The sequence below is a fragment of the Furipterus horrens genome, unplaced genomic scaffold (assembly GCF_987537825.1).
Source record: "Furipterus horrens unplaced genomic scaffold, mFurHor1.1.pri manual_scaffold_6, whole genome shotgun sequence".
Lineage (NCBI taxonomy): Eukaryota > Metazoa > Chordata > Mammalia > Chiroptera > Furipteridae > Furipterus > Furipterus horrens.
In genome coordinates this window covers 50,887,443-50,913,956 of record NW_028327176.1, presented here as the reverse complement: position 1 = coordinate 50,913,956, position 26,514 = coordinate 50,887,443, and the positions used below count along the sequence as shown (strand labels likewise).

Genomic DNA, 26,514 nt, shown 5'->3' with positions numbered 1-26,514 from the left:
CCTCTCACTAAGTTGCCCCAGACCCAGCACTAGCAGAAGCCAGCCTTGGCTCATAGCCTGGCCTCTCCTGGGTACCTCCAAGCCCAGCACAAGTAGCAGCTATCTGTAGATTGCTTTGTAGCTAATGTTGTGTAATCTTAGACAGTACACAGGCAGTGATGTTGAATGAGACAACAGCAATCAAGGCTCAACTACAACAGGAGCCCAACAGTGGGTACACATTGAGTATTCAACTTGGGTCATAGGGGAGGCTGTGCCACTGAACCCTATAGGACACCTACTACATTAAACTACTATATCAAGCCTGGGAAATGTAATCGTCGTCGGCAGCCGTCCGTCTCGAGAGACGATGGTGTAGCTTCTTAAGAGTCTATCTGCACCGCCGAGAATGGTTGTGCAGTCCGACTCGGGAGTGACACGGTATCTGTCTCCTCCCGTGTTGAATCGACATCTTGCGATGACGCTGGAGTGTCCTCTCCAGTGAAGCTGAAGCTACAGAGCCTGGGCAGGGTGATATGGAGGGTCTGCTGTTGCCCATGCAGCAGACCCCCCCTCTCTTCGCAGCTGAAGGGTCCAAGGGAAAGACGGAGTCAATACAGCTTGGTTTCAGGTGCGCTGCAGGAGTTGCCGGTGTTGACTACAACGTCAAACCGCCTTAGGGACTCCGGCTCCGGATTTTCTGTCGGGGTTTACTCCCTTAGCCTTTCCCCTGAAGAGGTATGCCGCAAGGCAGCGGAGGTTTTTTGGAGTCAGAGTTTTCCTTCTCTGATGTGCCCTGACTGGAAGATCGAACCAGCGACACTTAGCTCGCAGGCCGACGCTCAATCCACTGAGCCAAACCAGCCAGGGAAATGTAATAGCTCTACATAATACATAAAAACAAACAGAGAGAGGCTGCCAAATGAGGAGACAAAGAAATGTAGCCCAAATGAAAGAACAGAAGAAAACTCCAGAAAAAAAATTAAACTAAATGTAGAAAAGCAATCTATCAGGTGCAGAGTTCGTAACGCTGGTTATAAGGATGCTCAAGAAACTTAGTGAGGACCTCGACAGCATAAAAAAATCCAGTAGCTGGTTGGGCTTCAAAAAAAAAAAAAAATCCAGTAGAAGCAAAGGATACACTAATTAGAGTAAAGAACAATTCACAAGGTATCAACACAGAATGGATTAAGCAGAGAATCAAATCAGCGATTTGGAACATAAAGAAGCAAAAAATAACCAATCAGAACAACAAGATGGATACAAAAAGTCCCATTCCAAGACACATCATCATTAAAATGCCAAAGGTTAATGATAACGGCAGAATCTTAAAAGCAGCAAGAGAAAAGCAGTTAGTTACCTACAAAGGAGCCCCCATAAGACTGTCAGCTGATTTCTCAAAAAAATAAAAAAACAAAAAACAAAAAACAAAAAAAACTTTGCACGCTAGAAGGGATTGGCAAGAAATATTCAAAGTGATGAAAAACAAGGATGTACAACCAAGATTACTCTACCCAGCAAACCTATCATTTAGAATTGAAGGATGGATAAAGAGCTCCCAGACAAGAAAAAGCTAAGAGCTCATCATCACCGAATCGGTATTATATGAAATGTTAAAGGGTCTTCTTTAAGAAGAATACCAAAACTATGAACAATAAAATGGCAATAAATACATATCTATCAACAACTGAATCTAAAAAAATAAAAAATAAAAAAACAAGCAGAACAGAAACAGAATCATAGATACAGAGACTGGTTTGATAGTTGCCAGATGGGAGGGGGTCAGGGTGATGGGTGAAAAAGCTGAAGGAATTAAGAAGTACAAATAGGCAGTAACAGAATAGTCACGGTGATATAAAATACAGGATAGAGAATAGAGTAGCCAAAGAACTTATACACATAACCCATGGACACGGACGACAGTATGGGGATAGCCTGAGGGTGTTGGGGTGTGGCTAGGTAGAGGGGGACAAAGGGGGAAAAATTGCAATAACTGCAATAGCATAAACAATAAAATACAATTAAAATTAAAAAAGAAACCCAGGAAAATAAAGCAAAAAAAAAGAAAAAGCCTTTATCTCAATGAGATACATATGAAAACAGAGTCTGACTTAATGCACTTGATGGAATGTAAGAAAGATTTCATTTAACTAATGAGGTCAGGAAATTTCTCTAAGAGAAAAACAGAGTGTAAGAGTTGCGACACTGGGCCCATGAGATATGATTTATAGTCCTAGCACACTACTTGACTCTGCAGTGAACAATATTCACATAGTTATAACAACAAATTCTGTTGCTAGATTTCAATATTTAGAGGCAATCTAGGGACAAAAACACTCAAGATCTGATTGCAGAAAAGCAGAGGTTTAATAATTTTAAGTTAAGGTAAAACATGCAGTTGTCAAAAGGTATGAGGTGAAAGGTGGGCCTGGAAGCCAAAGCCTTTCATGAAGTAGTTGGGTAAGGTGGAATAGCACACCAGACAACCTCAGGAAGTATATTAGTGCCAAAATTCTAGGTCTTAATTTTAATTATTTATTTATTTATTTTTGAGGGAGAGAGAAGGAAACATCAATTTGTTGTTCCCCTTATTTATGCATTCATTTGTTGCTTCTTTCATGTGCCCTGACTGGAGATCTTGACATACTGGGACAGTGCTCTAACCAACTCAGTTGCCCGGCCAGGGCCTTAATATTTTCTTAGACCCTTCATTCGTACTGAGTTAATAAGCCAAGCATCTTCCACTGATAATACACATACTAAATTGTGACATGCATTTTCTAATAAAAGTTTGCTTTAAAGACTTTCCACTCCAGTCCACTCATGTAGTCCAGGGACTGTCGAAGTTTTTCTGTAAAGGCCTAGACAGCTTTGTAAGCCAGGCAGCTCCAAACAAATTTGGCAGCATCTTAGTGGGCAATTACTAGCCTCAGCCTACCACATTCCAGCAAACCTCACCATTTCCTGGGCTACAGTCACACCTTCTCTAACACCAGAATCTCAGCCTGGATATGGCAGCCCTATTCCAAATCTGTTCCTTTTTTGGGTATTCTGTCTCAACCCTAGAAGCAGTGACTCCTCTCTACATTTTCTATATTTTTTGTAGATCTCTTTACCTTAATAGTTTACTTTTAGTAGTTAATTTCTGGCTACTTGCTATTAATGATTATATTAAAATTTCCCTGTTCAAATTACTGTGTGATTTCTCTCTTTCAAATGGACCCTAACATATGTATTTCAACAATGACATAGTAAATATAAGTGGCCTAAATTCTAACTAAAAGGCAGATTATCCTACTGGATTTAAAAGATTAAAAAAAACAAACAAATCCACGACCCAACTATATGCTGTCTACAAGATACCACTTTAAATATAAAGACATAGGTAAAAAGGGAAAGGGTGGAAAAAGATACACCTTTTAAACACTTATTAAAATAAAGTGGTAGTAGTCATCATATTACCAGAGGTAAAGGAGATAATATTTACTGAGTGCTTCTGTACCAGGAACTGTTCTTTGTATGCGTTCTAATATTTGTGAAACCCTATAAGGCAATTACTAGTATCTCCATTTTACTTATGAGGAAATAAGGCTGTTATGTGCACAATACAGGCTAAACTCAGAATGTGAGCTGTTAAAACTGTATTATGCTGACTCTCCAAAAAGGTAACAATTTGACATCATGGGGGTCCATTTTTGGACATTCTTACACAGAACTATATGAAAGGTTTTATAAATCAAACTAACATAAGTACTCTATAATACTTTTATTTTACAATACATAATGCTTGTGTAACAAAAATTTATCATTTAAAAAAATTTCATTAAAAAAATTAAATCTGTGTGACCCTAGTCAATTGGTTGGGTGTCATCCCGCAAACCGAAAGGTCACCTGGGATTCCCTGTGGGGCACATGCCTGGGTTGTGGGTTTGGTATGACAAGCAGTTGATCATGTTTCTCTCTCACATCGATGTTTCTCTCCCTCTTTCTCCCTCCCTTCCCTTCTCTCTAAAATAAAAAGTAAAAAAAAAAAAAATTTCTAAACAGAGCGCCCAGATTGTTTATGTGAAAACATATTCTACTTTAAAAAGGTTGAACAAGCTGCAGTACATATCCACAGTGAACGTTCAAGTACTAGAGACGTTGAAAGACTACACTATTGATAAACTACACCATTACAGTTAAGGAGAACCGTAATCATTTCCGCTACACTTGGGTGGACGACAATGAGAGTGCCCATCTCAGACTAAATTTACTCGTCTGTGCCATTTAAGGCAGCCGGATGCAAAACAACTTATCCTACTGCCACCCACTCAGAGGACAAAGATGTATCGCGGAAGGCCGGCCAGCTAGTCATGTCTAAGGTTTAAAGAGGCGCAAGCTTTGGCTTGGCGTTTCTCGGGGCCATTAACATAATCCTGGCAGCGTCTGTGGTTTATAAGCCAGAACACGATGCGTCTCCCAAGGCGTTCCCCACCCGCCCCATCGGACTGGCTCCCACATTTACCTTGTCAAGGACACGTCTGCTCCTCACAGGCTGGGAGAGCGCCGCACTCCCCCAAGCACACTGGAAGCCAGGCTAGTCCCCTGGCCAGGAGGCGGAAGCCGCCCAACAGGTGCTGGCGCGTCCCTCCACTTACCTTCGAGGGGTATTGAGGAGCCGCTGCTCCTTGTCCCCTTCCTCCTCATCGTCGTCTGTCTCGGAGTCGGGGTGACAGTAGCAGAGGGCCCCGCTGCTCCGCTTGCGCTTGCGGTTGCCGGGGCAGTGACAGAAACCCTGACCAGCCCCGTCGCCACCGGTCTCCGGCCTCCGGGCCAAGCCCCCCGCCCCGGAACCCGCCTCCTGCAGTGCACGGGTTCGCCCCGGTTGGCGCAGCACTCGGCTGCTCAGCGAGCCCATGGGCTACGGCTCCCCGGGATTTCAGGGAGCGCACCTCAGGGAGCTCAGCGGACCTCGTCCCCCGCCATGCAATCCCCGCCGCCGCCGTCGGTCTCCTGATGCCTACACGGCCACTTTCTCACGCGCAGCCCCAACCGTAGTAGCAAATGCCAGCGCCTCCATCCACTGCCCCGCCCGCTGCGTCTAACCTCGAGGCGTCCCCGGACTACAGGACTTTGCCCCCTTGCTTTCGCAAATAAGCGCGGACTGGACAGCGCATGCGCTTGGCGAGCCTCCGGAAGGGGCGGGGAAAGGTGGGCGTGCGTGGCGGGTGAAGCTTGCGCAAAACGCGACGAAGAGGGAAAAGGGTTATTCGCGGCTGCGGTTTGGTGCTTTTCTGCCCTGTGGTCTGCCAATATCTCATACCAAACTTAATTTGGGGGCCTACTTAGCTTTTAGCATTATTCCACACACCCCCGTTTATGTTACCTAGACCGAGAATTGCAACTCATTCATACTTTCTGCAAAAGTTATTTGAGCCCCAGAGGTCTACTGGGCGGGCCGGGCCCTTTGCTGGGCTAGGGGCCAAAAAAACAAAAACAAAAACAACAAAAACGGTGCTGTTTGAACTCTTCCTTAAAGGAATCACCACTTTCTGGGGTCGCACCCTGCGGAGGTGGGGCCTGGCTTTCCGAGGGAGGAGGACCTAGAATGTGAGTCCTAGAAAGGTAGGCCTCTGGGTGTCTTAAATAGCAATTCTACGCTTCCTAGACGGATTCTGACAAACGATCTCTGCGCTCCTTAACCCAGCGGCAGTGGGAGGTCTGTATAGGGTCTCTGCTGGGCCTGTCAGGCTTGAAGTGTCCTCTGGAGGCCTGAGCAAAATTTACAGGTGTCTGCCTAGAATATGCAGCCCTTGCTATGGACTCTGGACAGTCAGCTTTCACTCCCTGACTCCCTCCTTGCTACTTTTTTAAAATAAAATATTTATAATTCATTACTCAGAGTAATATAAATATCCAGGGACCCACCACAACTATGATAACAAATTTTAATAAAAACAAATTTATTATACTCACTTTGACTTTTATATGGAATACAGATAGGTAGAAGCTCCATTTTGGTCTGTCTCTCTCCCTCTCTTATGGTGACGACTATCTCGAGAATGGAATATAACATTATTTCCATACATATTCTACATATACACATTAGCAATATATTCTTTTGCACATTTAGACATGTAATTAAATGGAATTGTAACTATCATTCTACACCTCTCCTCTCAAAATTATACTTTTGAGACTTATCCAATTGACAAACCTCTAGTTAAAACTATTTTCACTGCTCATTGTGTGACTAACTCATAATTTATTTTTTTCCCTTACTGAAGGAGTTAGGTTTTTTCCTACTTTAACGCTCTTATAGAGTCGCAATGAACATCACGTACAAGAGATTCACCAAGGAGATCCCCAGAAGTGAATTTACTGGGAACTTTCAACTTTATTGTTGTCAAATTGCTTTCTGAAATGAATGCACAAATAATATATGTAGATTTCTCAAGTGTCTTACCCTGAGAAATCTTAACTGAGAAAGGCTGGCTGGGGTAGTTTATGGGGAGGGGCTAGAAGAGGAGCAGTGAATGATAGCTGCAAGGGGATCAGCCTGCATGCCCAGAAGTTGTCAACACAAAGGATGTGCAAATATGAGTCACCATAAGACATGCAGCATGGGATCATCTTAGAGACTGTGCTAGAGGCCTGATGGAAGGACAAACACATAGCAGCAGAGAGCCTGAAGGTATCATGGAATTCCTAAAGGCTGAAAAAGGAGAACTGCATTTGCCTTGTCAAAGGAACCAAAAATAGGCAGTTCCCTGGTGATAGGGGTTGATAAAAAAACCCAAGAGAATGCTGACAAGAATCAGCTTTAAACATCTGCCAACATCACACAGCACTGACCATTGATGCCAGAGCACAGTCAGGTAAGAATTTTCCTGTTCGCCTTACTCTCCACCCTCCTACTACAACCCTGGGTAGGTTGGGGGCTGGGGAGGGGGCGAGGGGTGGGATTGGATATGCATGGAAGCCTAGGTTGACAAAGAAGAGAAGCCTCCCATGCCCCTTCCCCAAAAGCCAGCAATAGGCCAGAGCTGAATGAGGGAAGAAGCCTCAACTATAAATAGTTTGTAATTTTGACTGGACATATTAATTACTAAAATGACACTGTATTATGACCTTAAGGGATTGCTCAGTAGGACGTTTTATAACCTAAGAGTGACCAAAAGAGTTATGGCTCTATCTTCTGTCTGAATTTTCATCTAAAGACAGAAGACATAGGCCCAATAAAGAAATGTAAATGGACAGTGGGAGAGAAAAAGTTGCTTCATAATTATACAGCGTGGGGCAAAAGTAGATTTACAGTTGTTCATATGGAAAATAATACAATAATTAATACGTAATAATACAAAAATAAACTGTGTACTTACAGCTGTAAACCTACTTTTGTCGCACTTTGTATTATGTTACCCTTGTTCAATGTAACAAACATTCCTCCAGGGAGGCTTTAGATTTCCCTCTAGAAAGCTTCCAGTCAACAAATGCAATTTGTTTAAAAATTTTGGCTAAGTCATATACAATTTAAAGATAAAACTACCTAAAAAAAAAAAAAAAAGCCTTGGCCAGTGTGGTTCAGTTGGTTGGGCGTCGTCCTGCAGACTGAAAGGTCTCTGGTTTGATTCCTGGTCAGGGCACATGCTTGGTTGCCTGTTCAGTCCTGGTGAGGGTGTGTACAGAAGCCAATCAATCAATGTTTCTCTCTCACATCAATGTTTCCTCTCCCTCTTTTTTCCCCTCCTTTCCCTTCTCTCTAAAAACCAAATAAATAAATAAATAAATAACCAAAAAAAAACTGTAATTCTCCCAAAACCAAATTAAGTTATTTGGAAATTCCATACTCTTCTTGGTATCAAAGCAGTAGTACGTTTCCCTACAATTAACTAGAATTACTAAGTGTTCATGTCAATAGCTTTCTCCAATTGCTTGAGCACTTATAATAAGCAAGTAGAAACAAACTGAAAAACAAATCCTGATATTTCATCCAAAAAGATACAATAGATAATATAGAACAAATAAAGAAGACAAATATTCTTATTTAATATATATGTTCTACTTAGAATGGAGAGCATTACTCACTTTCAGAGAATAAATTAAATACATTATTTTATATCACTAAGTAGTAACACTGTCTGGTATATGTGAACATTAGTTTTACAGCAGTAGGTTCATGTAAGACTAAATATGTTATTTTTGTTTAATGTTGTAGTTCCTAATAGAAACTGAGTAATACAAGTCCTTCAAAAATACCTTTCAGGGACCAGGATGAAAAAACAAGCAAAAAAGTCAGATAAAGAATATGCCTCATTTTAAGGATACCAGGTTTTATTAAAATTATTTTTCCATGATGTATACAAACTGAAGTTTTGAATTAAATCCAAATACACTTCAGAATAATTCTAGAGTTGAAAGGTACAGTGCAAACATTAATTACTAAAATCAACAAAATCCAAAGTGACTTAAAAATTATTTTTAGCACAAAAAATTTTAAGTTAAAATTCAAAGCATTACATTTATCTTCAAACTGTATTAAAACATTAACCATGGTATTGTGGAATGTACAGCATTTGTGTTTGGTAACCAGATATATAGGATCTGTATAACCATAGTTAGAATTTAATTTGTTCAGACAACTTGGTGATTTTAGAATACTTTAACTTGGAGAGAGTAAGTGATCTTAACATAAGATGTGATAGAGGAAGTATTTCACATCAAACCTAGCAAAGGTCAACTAACACAGAGGACATATGTAGATGCTTTCAAACTATGACTAGGTGAAATAGTAAATTGGACACATAGTCTTTACTAACTAGAAGCTCACAATTTCAAATCAAGAAATTACTAGCCACTCTAAAAATAGAATTATGGAAGTAAAGTAATTTTAGAACAGTCTTCCAGTCCTCCACTTTAATAGATTTTCACCAAGAAGAAAATATGAAATAATTTAATATATTCCAATTTCTGTGAAACATATGAAAAAGAGAACTGTTAAAAACATGGAGTATATTATTATTTCTAATTTTAAATCCCCTTTTAGGTTTTACAAGCTTTGAAATGCAAGTACAGCTTTAAAGCATTATGAGTTACAATTATAGATGAATAATAATGCAGTCTGTATCCTAGGAGGCATCTGTAGGTGTTTTAATTTGGAAATAAGCATCTTAGATAATGCTAATAGCAGTGTAGAAAATGAAATTTAAAAATATCAAGGTTTTGGGAATCCTCTTATCTTTCCAGGATTTTATTTTAATCATCTCCTCCACAGAGAATAAGCAGCACCTTCCTGTAATCTCCAGATGTGTCACCCTAAGGACAGAGAAACAAAGATACAATTAGATAAATGGGTTTTAAAATAAAATACAGAGCTCAGAGTCATCTAGGTTAGCTTTGTAAAGCTTGTCTGGATTTTTTTCAGGGCTTTTTTTTTTAAATAACATTTGTTATTTTTTATTACAAAAGTAATACTTGTTCTATGGAGAAAATAAAGACATAAAGAAGAACATAAAAATCATCCATAATTCCACCATCTAGAGATTACTATTCTATTTTTTTAAAGATTTTAATTATTTTTAGAGAGGCGTGAAGGAAGGGAGAAAGAGAGGGAAACATCGATGTGCAAGAGATACACTGATCCGTTGCCTCTTGCATGCCCCGAACCGGGGACCTGGCCTGCAACCCAGGCATGTGCCCTAACTGGGAATCAAACTGGCGACCTTTGGTTTCACAGGCTGGCATTCAACCCACAGAGCCACACCAGCCAGGGCTAGAGATTACTATTCTTAACATTTTGGTTTGTGCATATCCTTCCAGACTTTTTTCTATGCATATAGATTCCTATGGGATGGGATGTAGAATTCTATATTCTAATTTTTTACCTAATATAGCCTCAATACTTCTCTATTTTAATTCATTAAATATTCTTCTGTAACATCATTCTTCAATGATTACAGAGTATTCCACTGTACATAGGTAAAACAATTTATTTGATCACCCCCCCCCCCATTGTTGGATATTTATGTTGCTTCCAAATTTGCACTATTATAAATACTGCTGCGATAAGCATATTACAGTTAATATTTTGTGAATTTTCTTGGTGATTTACTCAGCATAAATTTTCATAAAATGGGAATTACTGGATTAATGATCATGTATTTTCTTAAGCCTTTTGATATGGATTGCAAAATAGCCTCCCAGAGGTGGTATAATTTCTACATAGAAATTTTTATGGTCTAATTAATAGATCAATTTTTGTTAGTGTTTCATGGGCACTGCAAAAGATGGAATCTGTGTTTATAGGGTTCAAAGTTTAATTTACATCTATTAAAATAAATTTAATATATTCTTGTTTATACCTTGCCTCATTGATCTGCCAAAAAATAAGGATATGTTAAAGTCTCCCTTTAACCTCAATGTCTTTCCATCAATGTCTTCTTTTGAAGCCTCAAATTTCTTATATATATTTGAATCTAATACTATTTGGCACCTAAAGTTTCATGAGAATTTAATCTTTGTTGTGAATCATTGCCTTTATCAGCATAAAGTGACTCACTTTCTCCTAGTCAGTGCTTTTTCTCCTTAAAATTTTTTTTTTTTTTTTTTTTTTTTTTACTTATAGTACAATTTCTACCTTCTCTTTTGTAGTTGTCAAAAAATGTTCTTTTCCCTGGCCTTTTTATAAGCTTCTTACATGTCACTGTATTATAGTTGTTCCTTATAAACAGCATAGAGTTGGATTTTATATTTTTCTTACCTGAGAGTTCACTTATTGTTTTTTAAATAATTTGTTTGTTTGTTTATTTATTTATTTTTAGAGAGAGGGGAAAGGAGAGAGGGAGAGAAACATCACTGTGTGGTTGCCTCTCACTTGCGCCCCCAACTGGGGACCTGACATGCAACCTAGTCATATGCCCTGACTGGGAATTGAACCAGCGACACTTGGCTGGCAGGCTGACGCTCAATCCACTGAGCCACAGCAGCCAGGGCTTTATTTTTATTGTAATTTACATTTTACCTTATTTCTGTCATGTTTTCTATTATTTACATATTTTATATTTCTGTTATGCTCTTTGAATGGACAATAATTATTTTAAATCTTTTCCAGAGTGGTGTGTGTGTATATACACATATATATTTATATATATACAAGCATGTAATATAAATTTATTTATAGTGATGTTTCCCCAGGCCAATGATTACAGGATGTGGCAAAAGTAGGTTTATAGTTGTTCATATGGAAAAGAATACAATAATTATTAAGTAATAACATACGAATAAACTAAGTACTCACAACTGTAAACCTACTTTTGCCCCACCCTGTATTTTTGTACCCCATCTTTTTGTGTCTGTATATTACATTGTATGGATTTTCCATAATTTATTTAAGTCATCCCCCACTGGTTAATAGAAATAAAATATATAATATATAGTATAAAAGTACACCATATTATTTATTCAAATATAAATAATATAAAATAACATAAATAACATAAATAATGCTACAATGAAAATAAATATTTAGTGTATTTTTTCACATTTCATGAAACAATTTTATTAACATTTTTTCAAAGATTTTAAAAATGTGGTAAAATAGGTATATAATAGAATTTGCCATTTTAGCCATTTTAAGTGTATAATTCAGTGGCATTGCTTACATTCACAATGTTGTGCAACCCTCATTGCTATTTCCAAAACCCTTTTATCACCCCAAACAGAAACTCTGTCACCAGGAAGCAGTAACTTCCCATTTTTCCCTTTTCTTCAGTCTCTGGTATCCTCTAATCTACTTTCTGTCTGTATAAATTTACCTATTCTATATATATTATGTAAAGTAAAATCATGTAGTATTTGTCTTTTTGTGTCTGGTTTATCTCACTTAGCATTTTTTCAAGGTTCATCCATGTTGCAGAAACTTCATTCTTTTGAGGTATGTATATACCACATTTTGATTGTCCATTCATCTGTTCATGGACACTTAGGTTGTTTGCACCTTTTGGCTATTGTGGATAATGTTTTCATTGACAGAGAACTGTCCGTTTGAGTCCCTGTCTTCATTTCTTTTGTGTATATACCTGGGAGTGGAATTGCTGGGCCATGTGATAATTCTATGTCCAACTTTTTGAGAAAGCATCAAACTCTCTTCCACAGTGGCTTCACCATTTTATAGTCCCACCAGCAATGCACAAGGTTCTAGTTTCTCCATATTCTCAGCAACATTTATTATTTTCTTTAAAAAAAAAAAGTCATCCTAGTAGGTATTGTGGTTTTGATTTGCATTTCCTAATGATCAATGTTGTTGGCCATCTTTTCATTTGCTTATTTGTCATTTGCATACTACCTTGGACAAATGTCTATTCAAATCCTTTTTTGTTTTTTAAATTGGGTTGTTTGTCTTTTTGTTATTAAGCTGTAGTTCTTCATATATTCTAGATAATAAACCTGATGTATCAGACATGATTTGCAAATATTTTCTCCCATTCTGTGGATTAATGGGCTTTTTATTTTATTTCCTCTAAAGAAATTCCTAAACATATCATGGCTAGGTAAGAGGTAGAGTTCATTTTTCAGTTATTGCCGAATTGCCTCCTGAAAGGTTAGAGCAATTTATAATCCTTCCATAAGAGATAGTGAATTTTCCCCAAGCTCTTCCCAATGCAGGTTATGAACTCGTTAAATTTTGTGAAGGTATTAGGTAAAAAATGATTTGGTTTTATTTCCACTCACTGAATATTAGTGAGATTAAACATCTTTAAGAAATTGGCCATTTCATCTTTTGTAAAGTGTATGTTTAATATCCTTTCCCAGTTTTGTTTTTGAGGTTTTCTTTTTTTATTTAGTGATTTGTAAAAGCTCTTTACTGGGCTATTAACCCTATATTATATGTTATAAATATATTTTTCCATAACTTCATTTAAGGTATCTATGACTCTTTAAAGTATTTTATTTACAGCTAGCTACATCTCAGCTCTGCAAAACCAAGTTAACTGGTAGGCTGTATAGATAATGCTACCACAGAAATCTGCAGCTCTAATCACCTAATAGTTGTACCTCTCTAAGTTCTCAGTAGGATTCAGAATATTTAATTCACAGATCATATCCTGATTTGAAGTTTGTCATGCAGGCAAAACCAGCTTCTAGGAAAATGGGCCTTGACTTCATATTCATGGTCTCATAAATTTCCTCAAGAAGCAAAATCCAAGTAATGAGGGGTTTTTAGGGATGTGACTCATTTCTCGTCACTCCCATTTCATGTTAGTCCGCTTAGAAGTCTGGTGCCAGGTAAAGAACAGTAATCCAGGATAATGAACATGCTTTCTCATATTTTCGGTAGGCCTCAGTGCCCCTGGATAGCATTCTGGAGGATTGATTCAGTTACTTATCTTTCCTTGTGAGCAGGCACACAGAGAAATCATGCTCTTAAAAGTATTCATTAAAATATACTCTTTCTGATCTGGGGTCAACATGAAATAATTAGTATATTTACAATGCAAACACTTCCAGCTTTGAACCTGGCAAAGATTTAAACATCTGTGCAAAAAGAGAGACACTGGAAATATCTGAATTAGAGTACCATCTGTATAGGGAATGACATCTGCCAAGGAAAGGATTAGAAGTGTCTAAATAACTAGGTCAGAACCCCATACTTTCATCAGAGCTTTCCCTTGGGCCAGGGCAAGACTCCCTACCTTGATGAAGGAGTACAGAGACTTTCCATAGAGCCTCTTGAAGTTTGCCCGGATGTCCAACATATCAATCTCTGCTCGAGAAACCATCACTCTGATAAGGGTGTCATCATTAGTGCCCAAGCCCTAGGAGAGAAAACAAGATCAAAGTCTACTGGTTTCCAGATAGTGATTTTCTTCAGTCTGTCAAGGCAAGACTATGCATGACTCTCCTGATGTTCTTTGTGCCACAGCTTTAGAGGCACGTGGAATATTGTTCCTGACCATAGTGTTCAAGGCTGTCACCCTTACCTCTCCAATACTCTGTGTTCTGAGAAGAGGAGAAGTGTCTACCACTCTAGATACATACCCTGTGCTCTCCAGCCTGCAAGCCTCACTTGCAATGATTCCTTCCTCCCCCCACCCCATGTCATCCTTCCTTCCCATATTTCTTTCCATGTAAAATCCCCCGACGTAAAACTTCCTTCAAGGTCCTGTGCAAACATAACTTCTTTATATATTCTTTTCTGATCTACACCTCCTAAATAAACACATGTTTGGGGAAAAAAAAACCCTATCTTCTGTGTTCCTATAATATTCGGATCCTCAACTACTGTCTTGCGTTGTATTTTGTTCTTATTGGTGTTTTGCACATACTTGCCTTCCCCTCAAGGCTAGAAAGTTCTTTGAGAACAAAGACTACATTTTGATCTTTCCTGCACCACCCATGGTCCCCAGCAAGGGTACTGGCACAGAGTACAATGCATGGTTAGGAGGTTGAGCTCTGAAGGCAGATTGCCAGTGTTTGCATCCCTGCTCTATTACTTCTTCACTGAGGACCCCGGGCAAATTGCATATCCTCTCTATGCCTCAGTTTTCTCATCTGTAAAATGGGGGTTGAGTCCTGGCTGGTGTGGCTCAGTGGACTGAGTGCCAGCCTGTGAACCAAAGGGTCGCCGGTTCTATGCCCAGTTAGGGCACATGCCTGGGTTGCAGGTCATGTCTCCAGTTGGGGGCATACAAAAGGCAGCCACACATCGATGTTTCTCTCCCACTCTTTTCTGCCTCCCTTCCCCTCTTTCTAAAATTAAATAATTAAAATCTTTTAAAAAGGGGGGTTGATAATAGTTCATGCCCCATAAACTATTGTGGAGATAAAACTAATCTATATATATAATAGATTAGGAAGAATGATCACATGTAAGTGCTCAATGTTACCTAGTATTATTACTAGCAGACACTTAGTAAGTAGTTGATGAATGGAACTGAATATATCAGAGTGATTTTGTCTAATTTGGACACAAGACATGTCAGAGTCATCCAGATGCTAAAAAGAAGACTTACCTTCATAGATTTGTAAAGTCTTTCAGCAAAATATGCAGATTTGTTCCTCATGCACTTCACTGTCAAGAGATAAAAAGAGAAAAGATTACAGATAAAATCTACAAGAAAAACATGACAGCTGTTCTCTCTGTTTCTACAAACCATGAAGTAGTAGCTCTTCATCAGAAAAATTTTAGTCAGCAAGGTTTTGTGAACACATGCTATGCTGAAAACACTTTCACAGATGGAAAGTACTCTTAATTTGTTGTCAAGTTCCTGGAGAAGTAATTAATAAAGGCCATTAAAGCAAATGGCAGCATATAGTTTAAAAATTATTACCATCTCTACCATATGAATATCTTTGTTCTAATGATTTACAGACCTACAAGATGCAGCTAGTATAGGATTATCTCTCCAATATCCTGAAATATAAAGGCACGGAGGATATAAAATATAGAAAGCTACATGGTACAATAACAATCAGGTAGTATATAGTATTTCTTGCTTAAAATTCTGGATCACGATTTCTGGTCAGGATGGTGGATAAGGTAAACACGGGCAGTCTGCTTGCACAACCACATATAAGTTACAACTAAAATACAGAACAACCATCACTAGAACCATCATGAATCAAGTTAAAGGGAAGTCTGACAACATTGGAATTAAATAAACCATGTCGATCCAGACTGGCATGAGGGGCAAAGATGCAGAATGGGCTGGTTCCACACCATGTGTGGTAGATAAAAAATCGGGAGGGATATCTTTGGAGCAAGGGGTCCTAGCCCTACACCAGGCAGTCCAGACCAGGGTTCCAGTGCCAGGAAGATAAGTCCCCACAACTTCTGGCTGCAAAAACCAGCAGGGGTTGAGTAGGTAGAAGAAATTGCTGGAATCCCAAACAAATCCTCTTGAAAACCCATACATAGACTTACTTAGACTCATTTTCTCTGAGCTCCAGCACGAGGGTAGTCACTTGAAAGGCACCAGTGTCATACTGGGAGGAACTGAAATATCTCGTCTCAGGGCAAGGGATGGGGGACAGCTTTCTCCCAGACAGAGAGGTGGGCCAAGGCCATTGTTCCTTTAAAAAACCCTCCCATGACAGAGTCACAGAGCCAGCAGGCTAGTGCCATATCTGAGACGCCATCAATCTGGCTAACCCTGTTTGACCTGCCCTGGAGATTTCCAGAGACTCACTCCCACCCAATTTATAGGCCCACCCAAGCTGCTTTTCCATATCAATGGATGGTCTTGGCTCATACTTCACAACTTCCTAAATCCACTCTAACAAGCAACAGCCAGCCTCAGTGAGCCCCCCAGCCTCCATACCTCTTGCTAAGTGGCTCCAGGTCCAGCAAAGTAGCCAGCTTAGATTCATAGCTTGGCTTTGCCTGGGAATCTCTTAAGCCCAGCACAAGTAGCAGCCACCTCAGATTGGTTTATAGCTCAGGCAGGGTGGCCCCAGGCAAAACAGGTAAGGGCTGACCTTTGCATGCACCACCTGGGAACACCCAGAGCCTGCACACCCAGTGGACAGTTACAGACCATGTTGGAGCACCACCTCTCTGCCCCCTCACAGGTGCTTCTCCACAGAGGGCAGAGGTTGGTGGTCAGTGGTCACAAGCCAGTCCTTGAAGCTGACTGGCCTGGGTAAATCCCTCCCATTGACCTGCCAACAGCAACCAGGGCTCAACCATAAGAGGAGTTGAGCCCACACATAGAGCGCACCTCGAGTATCCAGCTTGGGTGATAGGGGAAGGCTATGCCACTAGACCCTACGTGACACCTCCTACGTTAGGCCACACTTTGAAGACAGGGAGTCATAGCAACTCTACCTAATACATAAAAACATGTATTAGGTAAAAACATGCCAAAATGAGGAGACAAGGAAACATGGCCCAAATGAAAGAACTGATCAAAACTCCAGAAGAACTAAACAAAATGGAGATAAGCAATGTATCAGATGCAGAGTTCAGAACACTGATTATAAGGGTGCTCAAGGAACTTAGTGAGGATTTCTGCAGCATAAAAGAGATCCAGTCAGAAACAAAGGATACACTAATTAAAATAAAGAACAATTTACAAGGAAACAACAGAATGGATGCAGCTGAGAATCAAATCAATGGATTGGAACATAAAAAAGCAAAAAACAACCAATCAGAACAGCAAGAAGAAAAAAGAATTAAAAAAGAGAGAGAGAGGATAATATAAGCGGCCTCTGGGACAACATCAAAAGATCCAACATAGATATGCAAGTCCAGGAAGCACTGAGAGTCCCAAATAAGATGGATGCAAAGAGGCCCACTCCACACGACATAATTAAAATGCTAAAGGTTAAAGATAAAGAGAGAAACTTTTATTTAAAAATTATTGGAGATTTCCGGCCAAGATGGAAGTATAGGTAGACACACTTCACCACCCTCCACAACAATAAGAAGAAATACAACTACCTCAAAACTAAAAACAAGCAGAACTACCAGAAAGTTGAACTGCATGGAAGTCCAACAAAGATATAAAAGAAGCAATACTCATCCAGACAGGTGCAACAGCTTGACCTAAGACACAGGCATACACAGGAGCCTGCCAAGTTGAGGAGACAGAGAGAAGTATGGCCAAAAAGGAGCAGATAAAGGTTCTAGTGGGAGAACTAAGTAACGAGATAGCCTACCCAACAGACACAGAGTTCAAAACAATAGTGATAACAATGCTCACAGACTTGACAGACAAGATTAAGTATGACAAATGCATAAGGGAAGAAATGAAGGCTAAGATAAGAGAAACAAAGGAAAATCCACAAGAAACCAATGGTGAAGGGAAGAAACCCAGGGTTCAAATCAGTGATTTGGAACATAAGGAAGAAATAAACAGTACAGAATGAGAAAACGAGAACTGAAAGAAATGAGGAGAGGCTTAGGAACCTCTGGGACAACTGTAAACGTGGCAATGTCTGAATCATACGGGTGCCAGAAGGAGAAAAGGAAGAGCAAGAAATTGAAAACTTATGTAAAAAAATAATGAAGGAAACTTCCCAAATTTGGTGAAGGAAATAAACATACAAATCCAGGAAACACAGAGTCCCAAACAAGCGACAGAAAGAGAACCATACCAACACACATTATAATTAAAATGCCAAAGGTTAAAAATAAAGAGAGAACCTTAAAAGTAGCAAGACAAAAGAAGAGAGTTATCTACAAAGGGATTCCTGTAAGACTATCAGCTAATTTGTCAAAAGAAATTTTGTAGGCAAGAAGGGACTGGTAAGAAGTACAGTATTCCCTCACTTATCGCGGGTATTACGTTCTAGACACCCCTGCGATAGGTGAAAATCCACAAAGTAGGAACGAACCTTACATTTATTTTAGTATTTATACATATTTTAAGGCTTTATAAACCCTTCCCACACACTTACAAACTGTTCCCAGTCCCTTATTAACCTTTCCCACTCCCTTATTAACCTTTTCCACATTTTTATAAACACTACTTATGTTCTTAAACATATTCTACACTCTTAAACCTATGTAACTTTAACAACGTATGTATACAGTACCACAGAATCCCACGATATAGCGAAAAATCTGTGATAAATAATTAAATATAATATTTTTTAAAAATCCTGCGATACAGCGAGGCTGCGATAAATGAACTGCGATATAGAGAGGGACCACTGTATTCAAAGTGGTGAAAAGCAAGGACCTACAACCAAGATTACTCTATCCAGCAAAGCTATCATTTAGAATGGAAGGGCAGATAAAGTGCTTTCCAGACAAAGTGAAGCTAAAAGAGTTCATCATCACCAAGCCATTAATATATGAAATGTTAAAGGGACTTATTTAAGAAAAAGAAATCAAAACTATGAACATTAAAATGACAACAAACTCACAACTATCAACAACAGAATCTAAAAAATAAAAACAAAAACTAAGCAAACAACCAGAAGAGGAACAGAATCATAGGTATGGGGGTCATTTTGGGGGTTAACAGCTAAGAGGGGGAAAGGAGGAGAAATGGGGAAATGGTGCAGGGACTAAGAAGCATAATCGGTTGGTACAAAATAGACAGGGGGATGTTAAGAACAGTATAGGAAAGGGAGAAGCCAAAGAACTTACATGCATGACCCATGGACATAAACTAAGGGGGGGTGGGACTGCTGGAGGGAATGGGGGTACTAGGCAGAGGGGAGCAAAGGGGAAAGAAATTGGGACAACTGTAACAGCATAATCAATAAAATATACTTTAAAACAAATAAAATATTATTTATTTTTAGAGAGGGGAAGGGAGGGAGAGAGGGACAGAAACATCGATGTGTGAGGGAAATATTGATTGGTTGCCTCTTGCATACCCCCTACTGGGGACCTGGCCTGCAAACCAGGCATGTCCTCTGACCAGGAATTGAACCAGTGACCCTTTGTTTCACAGACTGGTGCTCAACCCACTGAGCCACACCAGCCAGGGCAAGAGAGAATCTTAAAAGCAGCAAGGAAAATGCAGTCAGTAACTACAGCAGAATTCCCATAAGACTGTCAGCTGATTTCTCAAAAGAAATGTTGTGGGCTAGAAGGGACTGGCAAGAAATATTCAAATTTAGGAAAAGCAGGGACATATAGCTGAGATTGCTCTACCGAGCAAAGGTGTCATTTAGAATTGAATGGCAGATAAAGAGCTTCCCAGACAAGAAAAAACTAAAGGAGTTCAGCATCACCAAACCATTATTATATGAAATGTTAAAGGGACTTATTTAAGATAAAGAAGATGATCAAGACTGAACAATAAAACGGCAATAAATACATATCTGTCAACAATTCAATTTAAAAAACAAACTAAGCAAACAAGAACAGAGACAGAATCATGGATATGAAGAGCATTTGATCATTGCCTGATGGGAGGGGAATGTTGGGGAATGGGTGAAGAGGTGGGTGGATTAAGAAATACAAACAGGTAGTTACACAATAGCTATGGAAATGGAGTAGTCAAAGAACTTATACGCATGACCCATGGACATGAACAATGGTGGGGATTGAGTGAGGGGGCTGCGCGTGCTGGGTGGAGGGGGCAAAGTGGGAAAAATTAGTGTTACAGAAAAAGGGGTGTCCAGAAAACCCCAGAGTTTGTGGCTGGGGGATGGGGAGAAGGAAGCAGCTTTTAGGATGCCTCCATATGCCTGAGGCTGGTGGCTAGTGTCTTTTTTATGCAAAATGACTCTAATGCATCCAAGGCCTCAGGTAGATGGGAGGGGTCTTGGACCAGAGGATGGTATGGAAAAGGCACACAGAGCCTGTGTGAGGTTCTGTGAATGGTCAGAATTGGTTACCACACCCACTGCATCAGAGGACATAGTCAGGGATTTAAAAATAAGGGGCAGACATTTTAGCGAGGCTGACCATGTGAATTTAACTGGAGACAGGCTGACCATGCGCATTTAACAGGGTCTGACGATGCAGTTTTAAGGAAGGGACGTACCTTGCTGCTTTGAAAAGGAACAGACTGACCATGTGGATTACAAAGGACTAACTATGCAGTTTACAAGGAGGCTGAGAATCCACGAGGTTCTGGATTAAAAGCTGGTGGACACCATAACACAGACGAGGTCTCCCCAGTCAGAATTGAATGATTGGCAGCTACTGGTAAAGCTGATCTGTGTTTAGAAAGTAGGGAAATGGTTTCTCTAACTTTTCTAAAACTAGCCTGGTTTGGTAGGGGGAGGCAAGGATATGTGTTTATGGGGTGTTTTAAGGAACATAAAACTTAACGAAAGAAATCCGCAAATAATCTAAATCTATATAACTGTTAAATAAACAATTCTTTTTCTTTTCACTAAACTCTGGTATTGAGAGTTATAATTCTGGCGGCGGGCAATCAGGCCCCTAACTAAAGAGCCCATGGGTTCTGTTTCAATTGGAGCGGCCCAGGGGTTCTGTAACATTAGGACAATTGTAATGGCATAATCAATAAAGTATAATTTAAAAATTAACTCTGGATCACATCATGAGTGATTTAAACAATTTTTTATCCCCCCCCCCCAAAAAAATCCACATCCCTTGACTACAAACATAGACAACCCCTAGCAGCTTACCTATGGCCAGCAGGGCATCTTCAAAGCTACCAGATGTTTCAGATTTAATACTCTGTTCAATATCCTTCTGTGATATCCTTTTGTATTCATCAAACACTACAAACAATAACAAAATGGAATTACAAATAATAAAAAAAAAGGACAGAGGAAATTAAAATTTATGGAGAGAATGAGCATCTTTAACTAGATCACACTATTCTTTGGCACATTTCAAGAGGAAATGAATTAGCAATGTGGGTGAAAACCCAGGAGTCATATGTTAAGTGGAGTGGCCTGAGGAGAGGACGTCAGACAAGTCCTTTCCCTTGTCTGAGACCCCGCTTTCTTACACATGAAATGGAGATAACCTTTGGAGAGATTTGCTTTCTTTTCTCATTGTTTCCTTAATAAGCTGAATGTGTCTTTTTGTAATTTTGACCTTGGCAATCATTTGTATATTCATCTTCCTTTCGGCTCATCAAAACTAAAGCAATTTGACCTCTTTAAAACTCAGTCCCATTTGGTAACAGCGGGTTGCATCTTTTAATAGACTTTAACATAATTACATTTTAAAAACTTTTTTGCCAAGTAATTTTTTCTTTTCAAATTTTTTTGGGTGACACTGGTTAGCAAAATTATGCAGGTTTCAGGTGCACAGTTCCACAACATATCATCTGTGCATTGTGTTGTGTGTTCATCACCCCAAGTCTCCTTCCGTCAACATTGAGCCCCACTATACCCTCATCCACGTCTCCCCAACCCTTCTCCAACACCCCATCACCATACTTTTTTTCCTTTTTACTCAATCCCTCTACCCCCACAACCCAGACCCTCAACCCCTCCCTCCCCCATAGATATCAGCCTGCTCTTTATGAATCTATCTCTATTTTATTTGTTAGTTAATATTGTTCATTAGATTCTACATATGAGAGAAATCATATTTGCCAAGTATTTTTGAATGTGATGAACATACATTTCTCTCTTGCTGCCTTCTTAGTCGGATATTTGTTTTATCTTCTTAACACTGCCTTCTTTGGAATGCTGCCCCCCAACAGTGTGATTCTCACAGGGCTGTCAATCCAAGGACACCTCTATCCTCCAACATACACCATAAGCTCTACCAAGTGAGGGAGCAGTTCACCCAACCAGGACCAATCAGTCTTACCCTCCTGGGAATTGTTAAATCGAGCAGATTGATCATGATGATAACCCAAAGCACTGAGTCATCTTTACCTTCCAAGAATGTAAGAACCACCTGGGAGACCTGTTAAACTTCCTGGGTGTCACTCTCAGAGGTTGCTCTAAGTAAGCCAGTCTGAAGCAGGGGTTCAAGAATCAGCATTTTTCACGAGACCCAACTTTAGGAAACAGCCTTAGAAATAAAATCCACAACTCCCTTCTACTGAGATCCCCAGAACTGCCTTGATTTCTGTTCTTCCCGAAGTCTTAGTTCTCCCTCCAATTCAATGAGTCACCAATAGTTTCCATTGTCCCTCTTGTTCCATTCTATATTATTTCCCTTAAAAAAAAAAAAAAAAAACCAAAAACTTAAGTTGGAGTCAGTGTATAATACTTGGAATAAAAAAAAAAAATCTAATTGACACATTTTCTAAGCCTCAGCCTTTTTCATTGTAAAACAGGGAAAATGATGGTGGCTCCATTGGGATGCTGCAACAAACAGTGCTTATAATATGCTTAGTACTACACCCAGAAGAAAATTAACAAAACCTTAGTTATTATGAATTCTCACTATTATTGTTGCTTGGTAAGAAGCGCATGAAGTTTTCTTTATCCAAATAGTGCCTAAAAGATTTTTTTCCCGATGGTTTACAAGCAGATTATTTTATAACCTCTCAACTACTGACTTGTGCCTGGAAGTGAAATTGGTTACAAATAATTTGCATGAACTTAACTTCCGAGGACCTGCAGTTCTTAAAAAGTACCACCAGGGGGAAATTTGTGTTATTAGTAATCAGGCAAGGAAAGGTAGAGAAATAGGGAGTCAGAAGGTGGTGCATTTGATGGTATATAGCCCATGACATTTATTAACAAGAGTAATCACCTATTTCTTCCCACTGTAGAACATCTGAAATAACTGCAACTTCTCACTGGGTTGTACTTTTCTATTACTGTTTTCAATTTAGCAAACTCATTCTCAAATTTCCCACAAGTTTTATAAATTGTAATTATAAGGGCACAGTGGCTTTATAAAATTATGACACAGTATAAAGACCTAAAAAGCTTATAAAACAGATGAAATAGCTTACTGCTGCTTACAAGAAGAAAATAAACTTGACAGGAAATATTCTACAATTGTTTGGTATCTTTTTCCCAAAGAAGCTAAAAGCACATTATATGGACTAGAATTATAAGAAGCAAATTAGAAACGTTCCACACAGGAAATAAAATTTAAATAATTCACTATTCATCTGATGCAACATACCTCCTAGATAGATCAATTCTATTAGTTTTACAGTTTGGATGTTAAATAGGAATAAATGTCTACCAACATTTCTATTTTATTGCTTGCTGATGTATTGAAGATTTTTTCTTATGTAACTCAATTTAAATAGAGCTCCTTTAGAAAAAGGATTGACTATGAAGGTCAGTTTCCTATAAACAGGAATGCCAAACTGCAGTGAATACATCTGCTAATTATTCATAATTAATCTTTCAGAAATTGGCTCTCATGCACCTCATTGCACTCACACATTCCCAAGGTAAGACATCTAAGACAGTTTCAGGACAATCAGTTTTTGTACCAAGTAAAGGGGGAAAGGTTATCAATTAATTATGGGCAATATAGTTTTCACTATCTTTCAAACAGTTTCTTTGGAAGATGAAGTAAGTGCCTTACCATGCAACAAATGGTTTCGATTCCGGGAACAGAGAACAGTTAGGAATTTCACCTCATCTGTCCCCCATTTCTTCTCGCCAGCCTCATACAGGTCCTGAAGCCAAACAAAGCACAAGTTTAAAATACTACAGAGAAGGTGCCACAATATATCCACATATTTCCAGAACTTTAAAGAGCTGAACTGGCTTAGTTCTATTTTGCTGGTGATGGGGGTGGAAGTGGTATTGGCAGTGAGTGATAATGACTCAGGATTTTTCCTTAGGTATGTAACTAGTGGGACCCTATAAAATCTCTTTGCGAGTCAGGGCAAACACCAGCAGCTTCCTACATGCAGACTACATGGTTCTATCTTACGAGCTAGAAGAAATGACCTAGATTTGGGCTGTCCCATACAGGAGCCACTAACCGCATGTGATTATTTAATTTTTAATTAATTAAAATTAAATAAAAAAACAAATTCAACTCCTCAGCATCCTAGCTACATTTCAAGTGCTCAGTGGCCACGTGTGGCTAGTGGCTACCTATATAGTGCAGATCTAGAACATTTCACACACTGCAGAAAGCTTTATTGTACAACGCTGCTCTGTGATTTTCTTGGGGCTACAAAGTTCCCATAGTAGAACCAGGGCCTATCAGTAATTGCTTATATTCCAACCAGGTAGGAATGTAAGAAATCGATTCTGGGCAGCTTAACAGTACTACTGATAATTTAAAACTAGTGTTCATATCACTTCTTACTCATTAGGATGGCTGCTATTAAAAAATAAATAACAAGTATTGACAACGTTGTGGAGAAATTGGAATCCTTGTGCATTGTTTGTGGGAATGGAAAATGATGCAGCCTCTAAAGAAAACAGTATGGCTGTTCCTCAAAAATTAAAAAATAGAATTATCAGCAATACTATTTCTATATATATACCCAAAAGAATTCAAAGCAGAATCTTAACAAGATAGTTGTATACCCATGTTCACAGCAGCATTATTCACAATAGCCAAAAGGTGGGAGCAACCCAAATGTCCATCAACACATGAATAGATAAACAAATGTGGTATATACATACAATGGAATACTATGTAGGCTTAAAAAGAAGAGAAATTCTGACAAGAGCTACAACATGGATAAACTTTGAGGACATTGTACTAAGTGAAATAAACCAATCACAAAAAGGCAAATATTGTATGATTACACTTATAGGAAGTGTCTAAAGTCGTCAGACTCGTAGAAACACAAAGTATTTAGCTGGGCAGTGAGGAAAACAAGGCGTTGTTTAATGGATAAAGAGTTTCAGTCTTGCAAAATGAAAAGTTCTGAAGATTGGTTGCCCGGCATGCATACAGTTAACACTACTGAACTGTACGCTTAAAAATGGTTAAGATGATAAATTTCATGTTATGTATATTTTTTAAATCCTCGCTCAATGATATGTTTACTGATTTGAGAGAGAGAGAAACATTGATGTGAGAGAGAAACATTGATTGGTTGACTCCCATATGCACCCCAATGAGGATTAAACCTGCAACCTAGGTATGTGTCCTGACCAGGAGTTGAACCTGCAACCTTTTGATGCACAGGACAATGCTTCAACCAACTGAGCTACCTGGCCAGGGCTATGTTATATGTAATTTATTTAAGAAATGTTTTAAAACATTTACAATCAGCAGCTGGCTTATTAAATTTCTCAAAATGCCCTTTGAGTGACACATTTTGTCACTCATTGGACTTGCCTCCATTCACTCTCTGCTTCTTCACTTCTTTCTTTAATTCCCTCATTGCTTTAGTATCAATTCACAGAATCATGATATTTTAAAGCTGGGAGGACATGATGTGTTCACCTAATTCAGTGTTTTTCAAATTTGAATCTCAGCAAGATTTGTCTACCTCAATCAACAAAAATATGGTAGAAGCAACACTGATTGCTGAGGCTGGGTGATAACAGGCCGGGCAGCTTTGGATGTCTTGGAATGCTGGCTTTTGAGATGCTCCCTCTTGAAACCCAGCTGCCATGATTTGAGAAGCCCAAGCCACCTGGAGAACCCACATATAGGAGACCCCTTTGACAGTCCCACATGAGTCATTGCAGCCCAGACCACAGACACATGAATGATGGAGCCTCCAACCCCCAGCCATGAGAGTCTCCTCCAGCTGTTCAAGTCTTCCCAACTAAGACTTCAGACATGATTAGTCTGAACTTCTAACCTACATAATCCGTAGGCATAATAAAATGGTGGTTGTTTTATGTCACTAAGTTTGAGGTGTTTTGTTAAATAGCAATAGTAGCTAGACCATGTGGGTAAAGAGCCAATTTGCAATCTGTCACAGAATGATACTTTAGTAAAATACCATTAAAATTTCCTTGAAAGGAGTAACCTTTTAAATAATGGGTGGAAATTATACTTTTTGTGTTGATTAAAAAAAATACTGACAGACTTTTTTTGTATATTTGCCATTTCTATTTTTTCTTTTTTGAGTTGCCTGTTAAAAGTCCATTATCCCTATACCTGAAACCTTTATAATTTTATTAACTAATGTCACCCCAATACATTCAATAAAATAGTCCATTGTCCATTTTTTAAAAACTAGAGCATTCTTATTAATAGTGTCAAAAGTTTTGATTTATCAATAAGATAGTTAACTATATTGTTTATTTATATACAAA

The 26,514-nt window shown here is 38.9% G+C and overlaps 2 protein-coding genes across 5 annotated transcripts in view; both read right to left on the bottom strand.

The window, feature by feature from the left end:
• The window catches only part of GMCL1 (germ cell-less 1, spermatogenesis associated), a 61,051-nt gene extending 55,941 nt beyond the window's left edge, over positions 1 to 5,110 (bottom strand). For both annotated transcript variants that reach the window (XM_090281472.1, XM_090281473.1), the window contains exon 1: positions 4,620 to 5,110. In XM_090281472.1, coding sequence (XP_090137598.1) covers positions 4,620 to 4,879 — 260 coding nt within the window. In that variant the 5' untranslated portion in view covers positions 4,880 to 5,110. The remainder of the gene's footprint in view (positions 1 to 4,619) is intronic.
• A 3,164-nt stretch (positions 5,111 to 8,274) lies between these two features.
• Positions 8,275 to 26,514, bottom strand: part of ANXA4 (annexin A4) — a 66,110-nt gene continuing 47,870 nt past the window's right edge. For all 3 annotated transcript variants that reach the window (XM_090281469.1, XM_090281470.1, XM_090281471.1), the window contains 5 exons: positions 23,858 to 23,951; positions 21,022 to 21,117; positions 14,973 to 15,031; positions 13,653 to 13,775; positions 8,275 to 9,276 (listed from right to left, as the gene is read on the bottom strand). In XM_090281469.1, coding sequence (XP_090137595.1) covers positions 9,217 to 9,276; positions 13,653 to 13,775; positions 14,973 to 15,031; positions 21,022 to 21,117; positions 23,858 to 23,951 — 432 coding nt within the window. In that variant the 3' untranslated portion in view covers positions 8,275 to 9,216. The remainder of the gene's footprint in view (positions 9,277 to 13,652; positions 13,776 to 14,972; positions 15,032 to 21,021; positions 21,118 to 23,857; positions 23,952 to 26,514) is intronic.